This window comes from Spea bombifrons, chromosome 12 (assembly GCF_027358695.1).
Source record: "Spea bombifrons isolate aSpeBom1 chromosome 12, aSpeBom1.2.pri, whole genome shotgun sequence".
NCBI lineage: Eukaryota > Metazoa > Chordata > Amphibia > Anura > Pelobatidae > Spea > Spea bombifrons.
Window position 1 is genome coordinate 31,381,579 of NC_071098.1, and position 14,740 is coordinate 31,396,318.

Here is a 14,740-nt window from a genome sequence, read left to right on the forward strand (position 1 = left end):
AGGAAGTAAGTCTGGGAGGCACATGGAGCAGTCAGAAAGCAGCTGAGAGCGAGGTGAGGGGAAGCAAACTCGTGAGATCTATCAAAGAAAGAGTCAGAGCACGGAGGAGACCCTGCTGTCTTACTGCACCCCATTTATCCCATGGGCCCAGTTTATTGACCTATTAATGGAGTGGGTTTATTGGGAAAAATAATGTTAATATTAAGAGTTAAGACAGTTTATTGGTGGGTCTGAGCATGTTCACCATTAACACATTCTTTGCATCCATTTATGCACATTTTTTATACATGTTCTCAAGAGGTCCGTACATCATGCTACACGCTATAATGTCATACGTGTGCTTCTACATGTGTTTTGCGTGTTGTATATCGGACAGGACTGGGAATTACGTTTAATTCCTTTTTGGCTTAAAATATACAATTCTTAAATTATATTTTTTAAGTGAAGCATTAGAAATGATGCTTTTTCTTTGGCCCGTCGCCCGTCCTCTCGTCGCAATGCTTATTCGTTGCCTTTTTGCAGTATTTCAGGGTCGTAGCCATGCCTGTGAGTTGTAGTAGTTGCGAGAAGCAGCGTGCCGTCCTGCGGAGACCCAAGACGGGCCACTCTTTGTGTAGGGAGTGCTTCTTCTACGCCTTTGAGGAGGAGATACACCATACCATCGTGTCTGCCCGGCTCTTCCAGCCGGGAGAGAAGGTTGGCATCGGCGCCTCGGGAGGCAAGGACTCCACGGTGCTCGCCCATGTCTTGAAGGTCCTAAACGAGCGTTACTCCTACGGGCTCGACCTCATCCTGGTGTCTGTGGATGAAGGCATCTCGGGTTATCGAGACGACTCCTTGGAGACGGTGAAGAGGAACCAGCAGCAGTACGAGCTGCCCTTAAAGATCGTCTCCTACCAGGAGCTTTACGGATGGACCATGGATCAGATCGTGAAGCAGGTTGGCCTGAAGAACAACTGCACCTTCTGCGGGGTGTTCAGGAGACAAGCTCTGGACCGCGGCGCGATGATGCTCGGTGTCAACAAGATCTGTACAGGTCAATAAGATAGGATTTCTACGTAGTGGGTATAAGTATCGGGGCAAAACAGTGGAGGAGTCAGGAGAGGCTGAATGATAGTCCATGGGATCTGTAACTCAATAGCCCCTCGTTACCACCCGCCACAGATTATATATTAACAGCTGCATGAAATAAAAGGGTTAACAGTAACGTTTTATACATCATGGTTTCTCCTGAACTGTCATATCTGTTCGCGTTCGCAGGCCATAACGCCGATGACATCGCAGAGACGGTGCTGATGAATTTCCTGCGCGGAGACATAGCGCGGCTGAGGCGATGCACGGCTATCACGACCGGCAGCGAAGGCGCTATCCCGCGATGCAAGCCGCTGAAATACGCCTACGAGAAGGAGATCGTGCTGTACGCTTACTTCAAGAAGCTGGACTACTTTTCCACGGAGTGTATCTATTCCCCGAACGCTTACCGAGGGCACGCTCGCGCCTTCCTGAAGGACTTGGAGGCGTTGAGACCCAGCGCCATTATGGACATCATCCACTCCGGGGAGAATTTGTCGGTGAGGGATGACGTGAGAATGCCCGTGCAAGGAACCTGCTCTCGATGTGGGTACATCTCTAGCCAGGCGCTCTGCAAGGCGTGCGTCCTTCTCGAGGGCCTGAACCGCGGGTTACCCAAACTGGGCATCGGGAAGCACCATAAGCTTCACCATAAACTTCTGGCTGATGAACCGCTGAGCGACCGGGAGACGCGGAAGCTGAAGCCGGACGATTTCTGATGAGCATTGATAGGACAATAGACATTTAAACGTTGCAGCAACGATGATCCCAGGTTCTCCTGCATGTACGGGAAGCTGTCCTCACATTCTTAGGAATATATCAATCTTATTGTTTTATTTTTATTCGTTAGTAAAATTTCACGATCGTTCAAAAGTTTGGGGTCACTCAGAAATGTCCTTTTTATTTAAAGAAAAGCAGATTTTGTCCGTTAAAATAACATGAAATGGATCGGAAATCCAGCGTAGACGGGGTTAATGTTGCAAATGACTATTGTTGCCGGAAAAGGCAAATTTTCTCTATCAAATGTCCAGATCATCAAACATTTCAACCTTTTTCTTTTTCTGCAAGCGCTGGAACTTTTCAATCCGGACAAAATTCACAAATATTTATTTAAAAACAATGTTAATCCGTATTTTTGATAGAACTTTGTCTGCCTATCCTGATTGGCCGAGACATTTTAAGCGAATGATATTCTGAATTTTATTTTTCAAGTAAGATCTCTACTAATAAACCAATATTATCTCTTTTAGCCACGTTTGTATTTTCAGGACGGTGACTCGAAAATGTTACATTGTGTCCCAGATTTAACTAAAAATTTTATTCTTGGGTCTTGATTATGGGAAAAATATATTAAACTCCCCCTAAAACTGGAGTCCTAGCAGAATATTTGCATATCCAAAGGAAATCCAAAGTTAGCAAACTTTGCACATTTTCTATTTTTTAATATAAATAACTTGCATATTAATAAAGGCAGCAGAACCCAGATTTTTTGTAAGTTTTTTTTTTTTGCTTCACGGTGGGCAATCACATCATAGACACAAAGCAAGCGGAAAAAAGTAGCGTTTCTTTTTAATATCTTTCTAGCCAGCTTGCAAATGTTAGTAAAAAAAAAGTAAGTTTTATTTTTGCTGGGTGAGGAAGAGGTTAAGCATGATGGGGTTTATTTAGCAGGTAGCGTACGTGGAAGGAATGTTTTTGTGTTGATGCAGAGTTTGGCTTTTTGACATCTCCGGGCACGCTCCGTAAAGCATATTACAGCATCTGATATGCTCTGTAGAGAATTAAACCCGAGGGTGACCGAGCCAACTGAGGAGGGGGGGGGGGTGGGTGAGTCCTGTGCCACGGTCCATATTCGGCTTTGGATCCGGGCAGCGCTGTCAGGCATTGTTACTGAATAGAAAGTGATTGGAACAAAAGCAAACAGAATATTGTCCACGTCCAAAGGCCACACGCGGCCGGAAAAACATGGAGAGATATCGCGATCCCCCGAAACATGGGTGTTTTAGAGGGACAGTTTAATGCCCTCGCATCACGACTAACGAAGAACAGATACTCTGTGGGTAACCCTAACTCTCTCTTACTTGCCCGAGGTGATCCGACAGTTCTTGCCAGCGAGAGGCTGCTTGAGGAAGCCAATCGGGCATCAGGAAAGCCGTCCCATTGAAATCAATGGGATGGCTTTATGAACATGCGCACAGGGGGAAACTTGCCCTCAACGTTCATTGAGTCAGCATTGGATCCGACTGGTGACAAGTAGCCTATTCCAAAGAAGCTTGGAAACTCGATCTCAATCTCTGTCCTAATTATCTCCTATTGGATAATTTCTTGTATTCTATTTTGGAACACTGACATAATGAGGCAGACTCCTTCTATTGTGTACGTTTTGTTTCAACTTGAAAAGTTACATTGGTAATTAAATCATCACAGGAGGACTTCCCCCTCGATAGACGACGGACAAAACTATAATTACGGGCAGTTATTACATTTATGATAGAACGTTGAGGTTTAGAGTCTGAAGAACCCCCCTGAGATCATCTCAATATAACTTGGGACACGTGAGCCTCAACTAACAAAAAGCATAGAGCTGCGTTAGAAGTTTGATTTGTAAACGTTCCGTTTAATGAACAGTATCTTGTTTTAAGGTTCCGGTCCATTTGCCTCCCTGTAAACCAGAGAGAAATCTCTGCAAATATTTTCCTTAGAACCTCCCATGATAGATTACAAAGCAAACAGATCCGCGGTTCGCGGTACGTCCGGAGTGCACGGTTATCAGGGCCGTGAAAACCTGATGATTGGAAGTAACCAACGGGACATCTACCAGCGGCCCCGTAGGTCATATCGAGGCAGGTAATTGGTTTAACCTTTGCAAATCCTTTAGGTACACACAGAGCAGATTAAATGGATTCTCGTGAACTGTGTCCCTGGCTTCGCTCCTCCAAAAAAGAAAAGGAGCTGTTATTCTCTTCTATCTTGTTAATTTTTTTTGTCTAGTCACGTTGTCCCTCAAACCCCATATCATGGATTTGATACTAAAATCAAGTAAAAAGAATACTTTAAATAAGACTCTACAGTGGTTTGTTTGAGATGAGTTTTAGGATCCGACCTTATTATTCTGTCTAATTTCATTGATGTCCCTCCAACCTCCGTCTGGTCTTCATTGTATTTCCTAGCAACATATGTAGAGCGGCCAACTTCTGTCCTTTTCTGATAGGACTTACATGGTCTACATGGTGAGATGATGGTGATAACCACAACGAGAGGGCAGAAATATATAGATATATATCATAATCCAGATAGAAACATAGAATCTGCCGGCATATTGGACCCATTTGGCCAACCGAGTCGCCCGTTTCTCCTGCTGGAAAGACTTAGACCTTAATCAGTCGTTGGTCTTGTCTTAGATTCAGGAGCCATATGCCCAAACTATATGCCTGCCTATATTAGTCATTAAGACTTATGATGGGAGGCTGTTCTACTCATCTACCACCCTCTCAGTTGAAGAAGACTGTGGACTTCGCAACAGAAGCCTAAATGCCATCCTTTTCTGTTAAGACATCCATGGTCTACATGTGTGAGTTCAGGAAGGGTTATTTGGCCAAAGATGACTACAAAGACAGGAGGATGGTAGTATCTATAATAATAATCCAGATGAGGTGAGAGAGAATAGTGTGACGCACTCAAAGAAATAATACTCGGAAAGTTTGTGCAAGTAAACACAAGATTCTTTGGATCTTCTCAGGTTGAGATGTGTCCACCATCAGAAGGTGGACAATGTACTTTGGGCCAAGGACGCTGTTCTGTCGCTAGGAAAGATAAGTTGGAATATAAAATCTTGAAAGATCTATAAACATCAAATATAGTTTAGTCTGTTGAGATTGTTTTGCTACGTTTTGCTCGAAGTAGTCATTCTCAGACAGTGGTCTCCAGGATTTTAGGAGGTGGTTCTCAAAAGTTCACAAAATACAAAGTAACAGCAGAAGAGAAACGTTTATATAAAAAAGAGGGGTTTGTGTTTAATTTGTGCCCCAATTACCTATTCTATTGGTTCAATGGCAAGTCCTGTGTTAGATAAAATCCCATAAGGAAGCATTAAACAATGAAAAAAGATATAAAATAAATGCTGTGCAACGGGGAGTGTGTTACATATCAGGGTAGCTGAAAAGATTCCCGATGTGTTCTGAAGACTCTGGGATAGAACCAGCTCTAGTAGCATTGATAAAACTATTAAAGTAATGAAATATTATTTATTTGAAGACAATAATTTCCATGTAATGTGTTACAGAAACCAATTTGAAAAGAAACAAACTGAAAATCAGGTGGGGGTGTAGGTGGGATATAGAGTTGGGTTGGATGAAAAAACCATTGGAGGACATTGGGTTTAGGGTCAACTAGATGGTCGGGAAAAAGTTGACATTGAAGAAGGTTGAAGAAAGATGGACGTGTCTCTGGAAATATTCTCCAGAAATCCGAATGAGCTCTGGGAAAAGTCTCGTTGAGAAGAAGAACCAAGGAGAAAAGGACCATTGATAATGGAGTAGTTTGGAGTCCACGTGGAGAGGACTTAATGATGAGAAGAGACATCTGTGTAGCTAGCTGACCACAAAAATATGTCTTTTGAGACTCTTCTCTATAGAATTTCTTGATTTCAATAGAACATATCAAAAATAGAATGTAAGAATAAGACATGGAAACATGGTTACCGACCACCTATAGACTTGGAAATACAACTTAAAGAAAAGATTTCATCGTAGTCCAAGTGCGAAGTGGGATTATTTATTTAAGACAATGTAACAAACAGTTAGACACCCCGTATAAAGGTTATTATTCGTTGTGTAACATTGTTACAAAGGCTGCCCCGTCCTGCGAGACAGGATTCTTCCATCGGGCCAGGTATATATACATGTATCCACATCAGAGCTGGGGCCAAATGGTTAATGGGAAAATAAACAGTGCCTCGTCCCCTGGATTTTACCTATCACCGCGTACACATCATGAACGGACGCGGCTCAGTAACTCCCCCTGTGCCTCCGTTATAAGGTGTGTGACGGAGAGAGGTGCTGCCCTTCAGTGAATTTGTAACAGAGGAGAAGCAGAAGAGGTAGGAGGGGAATTGGGGGCAAGAATCTCTTTTTCTATGAATAATCCCATTAATTCTAAAATATTTCTTATTATTCCAGCCTCCCAGGCGGGGGGGGGGATATCTTCTGTTTTTTTCAGAATTTAGGATTATTTTCTTTTGTTAAAAATGTAACTTCCAGAAAATGCGACCCCTTAGAGTTTATGATCTAATTCCATTTTTGTTATAATAAGTGCCAAGTTTATATCTTGCCTTATTTGTTAAACCAGTTTTGGTTAAAAAAAAAATTCCATATATTATGATAATTTTATATCTTTTAATTTTTCTCTAAAAATATAGAAGGACTTTACGCTCCAATAATTAATGTAAAGTTACGTTATTTTAAAGTGAATTTTTGGAATTGGAATTCAGGTTGTCTTACGGCTATGATTTTTTTTAATGCTTTTTTACCCCGTATTTTGTTACCTAAGCTTCTAATAGTTTCCCTAGAATTAAAAAGCAAAAAAAAAGCTGCAGAACAACTTTAAACTCCTTTATCCCTTAAAATGTTTGTTCTATCCTTAAGTCTGTCAACAAGGCACCATTTCTGATGGAAGACTCCAAAAGACTTCTTTAGAAGCCACAGTTTATTTTAAGTCCAAGGACTTCGTCGGCCTTGAGTTTTACCAGGTTCAGTCTGGATTCTCATTAGTTAATATGCTCATAAATCATTATCCTATTGCAGAGCGATACACGCTATAGCAGTCTCTAGAGTGCTAGAGTGAAGGTCTCGCTCTTTTCTATCGAAGGACATAGCTTTACAAACAAGATGAAACTTTGTAGCCATAGAAAAGTCAGAGCAACCCAGAAGCCGTCAGGTTTCTGAAGACGTGTTCAAGACATGTCCCCCTTAATGCCTTTTTTTACAGCAGTATATCCCGTAGAATACAATGTAGCAACACTTTTATTCTTACTATATTCTTAAGAAATAATTTGCCGTGTTCTAGAAGACACCTAAGATAATAGACCTTGACCTCCCATCCTGAGATAGACCACTTTTCAATTCATTTGCTAAAGAGCAACTTAGTGACGATGGAGTGCTCTACCTAGGTGCCCAACTCATCGATGGATCCACTTTGTTGCTTTATTTCGACAGCATGACTCAATAAAAGACATCTGTTCACCTTATGGAATGTGTATCTTCTATTTCCAGGGGTGGAATCGATTTAGCAGACATGGGACGCTGGAACGGACTAATCCTTTTGCTTCTGGGTGAGTGGTGGGACTCAAGGTGAATACAAAGCCAATAGCCACAGAAAACTCGGACAGATAGGATCCGGAACCCAAGATGTCATAACAAGCATTATCGTGAAATAGAATGCTTTAAATTGCTGTAGTTAAGACAAATTGAGTTCTAATTTTAATATCTGATGAGACTTCCCACCAGATAGACCACGTCTGGAGTCCAAGACTCAAGGCTTCTTCTCTTGTCGTTGCAGCCCTACCATCAACAATTCGATGTGAGGTTTCGTATGAAGGTGAGGTTAATATCATGAATGCTGCGCGCGGTCGGAGGAAGGGAATGGTGACTCCTAAATCATATGGTTGGGTCATCACTCATTGTTGCTTAGGCTTATGTTTGATTCTGGTTCATGCTGACGTGGAAGTCGAGCGCATGAATTTAAGCTCAAGAAATGTTTCTTTTGTATGTTTTTTTTAAAAAAGATTTAGTTAGATAGAATTAGGCAGTGAAGGCCAGTAAATGGGTTATTGCTGGTAATGAGAGCTTGGTGGTTGAGTCATAAACGTCTACGGAAGAAAAGTCGACAACAGGAAATCTTTCTAGATCTATCCTTCTAAAGTTCTCCAACGCCTTCACTTTTACGATAAAGAGGAACTGTTACATTTCATCTGTATTATTATCTAACGTTCTAGATCATCCTAGATCAGACTTATTTATTTAATTAGCTATTTATTGACCATAAGCTTAGATGCTAGAATGTTACACAAATTTGGGATGTTCTTCAGGGTTTTTTAACCCGATTTCAGATCTTTTGTGGAAGGCGCTGATGTTAACTGACACCGACGTGGAACAGAACATCACGAAGTACTGCGAGTTAAAAAATGACTTTGCTAATGATTTTCTGGAGCTGCTAACACAGGAATTACCCTCTGATTTCTCTTTTCCTTTTGTTTTTCAGCTTCTACATCCTCTTCTTCTGAGAATTTAGTTGTTGGTACGTTTTGGTTTAAGGGCTTGTTCTGAAACCCCAGGGTTTTTAACCAAATCCCAGATATTTTGCTTGGATCTAAACTGGCACAGATGAGGAGCATTTTAAACCTGACTTGGCTAATGATGTTTTTTGAACTGCTAACACAGGAATTACCTTCTGATTTCTCTTTTCCTCTTTTTTTTTCCAGCTTCTTCTGAGAAATTAGTTGTCGGTATGTTGGGGAAGGAGGGAGGGGAGGTTTGTCTTGATGGGTTTTAGTGATGCTAAAATCTTAAACCAACCTGGGACGTTTCAGAGCTTGATCCTGAACCTCATGGTTTTTACCCCAATTTCAGGCTCTCGAGGTGAACGGGCCGATTGTTAGGATTTTACCCCAGTCTCAAGGTTAATGGGCAGATTCTCAGGCTTTTTACCCTAGTCTCGGGTCGAAGGGGCAGATTTTTGGGATCACCGACACCTTCATATTTTTTTCTGATTTAATGATATCTGATTAGGTAATTTAGAAAGCCCCTAGGCATGATATTGATTCCTTATTTTATAAATCAGATACTTGGGGAAACTGTGAGTTTCTGGTTGGTCAGACATCCGGTGACATCAACTATCTCATCTTCCAACCTGGCAAAATCTCTCCTACTAGGCCACCAATCCCTCCTTTTCCATCATTTTAAATTGTAGGAAATATGTCAAGCTCCAATCCTTATTTGTGTCCGCTCCTCTGTATTCTCAGAATCCATCCTCTATCCCTACGGCCTTGCTCATAAAGACCAAACAACTACCGTTGAAGACGATGGCGGAACAGACAAAATTCACATCAGGAATACGTTCAAATATTTCGGTGTAAACCACAGATATCTTTATGTAAGTTGGGGGGAATGGAGGTCATGAGCGCAGGGAGGCTAAATTACATAAATTCTGCAAGGATAAAATAAAATGTCTGCCCGTTTGGAGGTCAGTTAGTGATTTCATCTTGTCTTGTGTTTCCAGGTGAATAACAACGGAGGGATTTCCTTTAATGAACCAGTCACTCAGTATACCCCTGACGCCTTCCCTATTCCCGGAATAAGTATTATTGCCCCATATTGGGCAGACGTGGACAACGAATTAGGAGGAATGGTTTACTACAGCGAACGAGTGGATGACTTCACTCTGGATAGAATAACTGATGATATGAAGAGATATTTCCCAGATCTCCACTTCAAAGCAGTGTGGAGTTTTATTGTTACATGGGATGAAGTGGCTTTTTATGGATCAGAATCTGATAAGGTATTGGAAAAAAATATGTCTGCTTTCCTGATTGGCTTAGGCAGTATCCAATCACAGGCTATAGAAAGAAAAAAACAAACAAGAAAATGTCCTCCATTAGATGGATTTTTGAAGAGATTCTGCACAGGAGGAAATTCTGCCCCAAAAAAGCTACAAATTTTTTAGATACTTAATTTGGCCAAAATTGGCTAAATGTATATGAAACAAACTCAATTACTTTTAGCCAGTTTTACATGATGGTCGATTGTCCTCTACCTATAGTTCGTTCTCATGCTGTTCCAAATGCTTAAGAGTCATAATGAATGCCAAAATAATTTTACTAGGTTTTGAAAATGAAATTCTAAAGCCCCAAAATAATAATAATAATAATAATAATAATAATATCCCAGACAAAACAATTTATTCCTCCTTAATTGCAGTATTCCAGCCTTGTGGTTCTTGTGCCAATAAGAATTGCTGGGGGTATATCGACCTTTTTTTACACGTTTTTTCCTCTTTTAAGTTACTCTTGATACAACGTTACCAGCTTATCTTTTTCTGCTGCATATAATTTGGCAAACTCCTGCCCCCGTGTCACAAGCAAACACTGCATATGACAGTTCACAAACAGGATATTCTGATTACATTCAGGATACGAACCATTTGGAGAGATTTAAGGCATAACAAGCACGTGGTATGTTGTCTCCGAAGCCAAACTGAATCTTCCATCTAACAGAATTAGAAGCAATTTTATAGAATAACTGAAATAAATAGGGTGTGTAAGCTCCTCCCTCTTTGTGATGTCACATACCGCGCTGCATGCAAATGAGTTGTCTTCACGGGAACAGTTTTTTTTTTTTTTTTCATATCAACCAACTACGTTGGTGGTAAATTGTTATAAAACAAGACAAGAAAAAAAAATCATTGGAAATTGCGTTATCTTTTTTTTCTCTTGATCTATACATTTAATGAACCTTATTGGGATATAAGACAAAAAAAATAATTAAGGGCATTTTCTTCTTCCCCATCTAACAGGTCAACACTTTTCAAGCTGTCCTTACCACGGACAATCACAGGTCTATCGTCATATTCAACTATGGTGACCTCCAGTGGACAACAGGGACAGCGAGTGGTGGGGATCCCAAAACAGGTCTCGGAGGAACAACTGCTCAGGTAAATTCACTGCAAAATGGCACTAATTAAAATATCCAGCGGGATTACTTTCCAGGTACATGTTGAATGGGCTTATCAATAGAGCATCTTATAGTAGAGTATCTCAGTGTCAACTCATGATTTGTTTTAACTTTAAACAGGCTGGATTTAATACCGATGGTCATCACTTCAGTATTCCAAGTTCCAGGACTGATCACGTTTTGAACATCAAATCTTCTAGTAACGTGGGGACTCCAGGTCGATGGATCTTCCAGGTGGATGATTTTAAAGTTCCTGGTGGCTGCGTGTTTGAAGGTAACTGATGTCCAGGGAAACATATAGAAACCGGTATAGTAGGATTTTTAGAAGAATCTGGAGTTATTGGGTAGATAACTGGGCGGGTGGGGGTGGGGGGGTGTAGCAGCATGCATACTTATTACAGACAAGTTAAGGGTTGATAAGGGTTTGTGAACTAGATAAATCAACTTTTTTCAAGCTAAGTTATGTGGAAATGAGTAGCTACATAAAGATAAACATACTGTATAAAGGACTCTGATTGGTTGGCCTGCCTTGCCCTTTTAAAGAAAATAAAGCAATTCATCAGTTTAATATTCCATGGTTGTTTCCAATTTCAGCCAGTTTCATGCAGTTCGGGCAATCTGTTTGGAAAGACGAAGAATGCAAAAGCAAGTGTACCTGCAGACACGACGGAAAGATGGACTGTGATCCCTTACCGTGCGCCGAAGGACTTGTGTGTGTTCCCGCCGGCCGTCACTTCATGTGCCAGATCGACGAAGAAGACTGTTAGGTCACAGCTTTTCCAACAAGATCGATATCGCTCGAGCCGCAAACTCACACTGCTTGCTTGCCTTCTTTTCCTTCAGCCTGTCAGCTTCTGCTATCCTAGTTGGTCTAAGTCGAGAAGATAAAATGATCCAGCAGGGTTACTTTTGTCTTTGTTTCATAGTTGGGCATAAAACTCTAAAATTCTGTTTTGCAAATTAATACGTCGTTTGTCATTGATGATACATTTTGGCCAAAGTACATCAGTCTCCAATTGGACTACGGGGTTTAAGAAGAATTCTAGAAAAAAATGGAGGGATTAGGTGCTAAAAAACGCCGTAGTCCATCAGTGACAAACTATTGGATTAGTCCATAAACATATATCATCAACTCATGTATCTCACTACACCCAACGGGCTTCTTTCCTCAACACATCCAGCAATAAATTCTTTATATTTCACTTGGCAATCAAGAAAAATAAATATTTGGTTCAAAATATGCTCTACAACTCAGTAGATAACCACTCTTTTCTTGGTTTATCAACATCGTTCTTGACCCCCAACACAAGGGTTCTAGACCTTACGTTCTTGGCCCATAAGACTTTAAAGTACGGCTGTTGACCTGTTTTCCTATTTGATTCTTTATGTCTTGAATTTCTTTTCCATCAACCGAGTCAACAGTACTTTCCTTCAAGATGTCTGTCCTTTCTCATACATAGGGTAATGTTAATTAATGAAACGGACCCAGCTGTTTCCAAGTTTCACATTCTCCTTTCACTTGACGTTATGTTGATAGCATTGAGTCATCTGGAATTGCAAGCAAATGTACGGACCCTTGGGGGAAGAGTTTAACTGTATCTTTTTTGAGAGGGTTCTTTCTGGCCCGATGTGTAAAATGTTTGCTCAGCAGAAGCGGCTCATGATGTCATCACTTGTGCACATGTAAAGTAGGCGGGAGCTACAATAAACTCACATTTCCCACTCCCTGTATTTGAATAATGGTGTTATCACATTAAAGTTGAGTGCGATATTGTCTTCAAAAACATTTTGGTTGGTGGGATAACGCAGTTGGTTAAATGGGAATTGGGATGACCGGATTCAGCGTAATGATAGAATTCTAATGGAGTTCACATAATCCAGAACAAACTCACAAATTGTCTTTAGTGGTAGTTCCTTCCTAATACAAAGTGTGTTGTTCCTGGCGACGTCTTTGAAGGCCTCACCGCCAAGTTCCACCATTTCACATCCTCTGGTTTTGGAGGCCACCAACATCTGGTTGACCAAATGATTACTCAGCGAGTCCATCACTTGTCTTTTGAGTTCCTGAATCATCGGATAATACAACCTAATTCCCTTAAACCTTTCTTACCCTTTTTGTGCTAAGGTCTCTGGCATCAAAGCATAGAAACATAGAATTAGACGTCAGATCAGAACCCTTCGACCTGTCCATTTTCTCTGATAAAAGGACTCAGGCCTTAATCATTTCTTGGCCTTGTCTTAGATTCAGGGACTACAATGGCAATAACTGGTGTGTTTCATACATTCCTGTCATCATTATTATTACAGATTTAATTTTTTATCGGGAATATTCTTGTTTGCTCCTTGAAATAAAGATTTTATTTGTGATTTATATCATGTCTGTTTTAGATATAAAATAAAAACCCTTTCATTCTCTTTAATGCAGTTCATGCATCTAATATGTCTATTTATTATTGTGATGGACCATACCACTCCATGTGAATGTAGACCTGATTGGTCAACCCCACTGTGTAATCCTAACCCAGAGGTTTAGCCCGGGCCAAACATTTCAGGTTCCAGATGGTCAACATATGGCATTGTGTGTGTACCACTGCCAGATTTGTCCTCTTCCAAGTATACTGCGTCAACAAAAGCCAATTAATGTGACATCCAATGGCTCAATTTATCTGTCAACAGAATATGTTCAAGATGTTGAGTGTCCAAGATAACAATTTTCCAAGTCAACTTCGCAAAGGAAACCTTAAACAAATGTATCTAGCTTTTTTTTTTTAGTTTTTAAGGTATTCGTTATAGTTTTTTTTAGACGCCATATCTGAGGTGTCCTTGAAGAACCAGGACATTCAAGTGGCCTCCATATAATGGAATGATGGAACATTCCGCACCAATTAGCATCCGATAAAGTAAATTATGGAAGTGATTGACGCCTCTCCCCAGCGACCCTGTCTCAGGGCTTTATTAAAAAATTCTAACCTGTAGATTTTTAACATAGTAAATATTTTTCCTTTATACATAACCCCCCCCCGTCACTGAAACCATGTGAAAATAAACAGCCTTAAAAATTAATATATTCAAACAAACTCTAATAACAGCCTAAAGAGCTTTTTTTTTTTTCTCACTAAATTTAACCGGAAGACATAAAGCTCTGAGGCAGACAGCCTTTTAGAGTAATTTCATTAAGTGGAGACGGAGTAGAGGTTCTCGCAGTAGCGGTTGGAGATTTATGAGCAAAAGAAGACGGGTGAGTTTTAGTTTTTTAAAAATAACAAATTATTAATAATATATTTTTCAGAGCCGCCACGCACGCTAACACATCATTCTTTTAATAGTCATAAACTAAATGGTTATTATCTAGGGAACCTTCACTGTTTATTATTTAGAAATTAAATGCAGAAGCACTCCATTGCTCACCAAGAAATTGCCATTCCATTTTTTCTTGTTTTTTCTTGGTTTTTCTTGTTTTTTTATTGTTCGTAGAGAAATATTTGTGTTCTAGTGTGTGGAATTTAAACAATATTTTACAACTGTAAATTAAAAAAAATATATATATTTTTTAAATTATATTTTTATAAATAATTTAGTAAGTGATTTGTAAAAAAAAAAAAAAATTAAAAAAATTAAATTATATATTTTTTTAACAATTTTGTAAGTGATTTTAATCCTGCATACAAGAGGGACAGACATCGCTCTCCTGATTCCGGCATTACTTCAATCTACAAATATTTTAAAATATATAACATATTCTGTTAGGAAAGGGATGCCAGGTGCATGCTGGGATATTTAATTAATATATTTTTTTCATTTAAATGGTAATATATGATTTAAAATTTCTTACATACAGATGAGAGTTTTTAAAAATGTTAACATATAAATTACCTTTTTATGCTCTAATCATCATCCTATCGATGACGTCTCCTCTTTAATTAGAGTACAATCTGCTGGCACTC

At 39.9% G+C, this 14,740-nt stretch overlaps 2 protein-coding genes across 2 annotated transcripts; both read left to right on the plus strand.

The window, feature by feature from the left end:
- On the plus strand, window positions 1–1,913 carry CTU1 (cytosolic thiouridylase subunit 1). The gene is made up of 3 exons (XM_053452060.1): window positions 1–53; window positions 523–1,036; window positions 1,261–1,913. Exons 2-3 carry the CDS (start codon window positions 541–543, stop codon window positions 1,788–1,790), a joined length of 1,026 nt encoding a protein of 341 aa, XP_053308035.1. The 5' UTR covers window positions 1–53; window positions 523–540; the 3' UTR covers window positions 1,791–1,913.
- A 1,868-nt stretch (window positions 1,914–3,781) lies between these two features.
- Window positions 3,782–11,563, plus strand: LOC128469746 (alpha-tectorin-like). The gene is made up of 10 exons (XM_053451545.1): window positions 3,782–3,918; window positions 7,341–7,399; window positions 8,329–8,364; window positions 8,549–8,598; window positions 8,697–8,745; window positions 9,089–9,219; window positions 9,346–9,624; window positions 10,639–10,776; window positions 10,917–11,070; window positions 11,391–11,563. The coding sequence occupies exons 1-10, from the start codon at window positions 3,782–3,784 to the stop codon at window positions 11,561–11,563; spliced, it is 1,206 nt and encodes a 401-aa protein (XP_053307520.1).
- The last annotated feature ends 3,177 nt before the right edge of the window (window positions 11,564–14,740 follow it).

Bases quoted from the DNA above. Each gene is read 5' to 3' on its own strand.
- CTU1 (XM_053452060.1), top strand. From the start codon at position 541: ATGCCTGTGAGTTGTAGTAGTTGCGAGAAGCAGCGTGCCGTCCTGCGG. The intron at 1,037-1,260 runs GTCAATAAGATA...TCGCGTTCGCAG, and splicing joins TGTCAACAAGATCTGTACAG to GCCATAACGCCGATGACATC.
- LOC128469746 (XM_053451545.1), top strand. From the start codon at position 3,782: ATGATAGATTACAAAGCAAACAGATCCGCGGTTCGCGGTACGTCCGGA. The intron at 3,919-7,340 runs GTAATTGGTTTA...TTCTATTTCCAG, and splicing joins CGTAGGTCATATCGAGGCAG to GGGTGGAATCGATTTAGCAG. The intron at 10,777-10,916 runs GTAAATTCACTG...AACTTTAAACAG, and splicing joins TCGGAGGAACAACTGCTCAG to GCTGGATTTAATACCGATGG.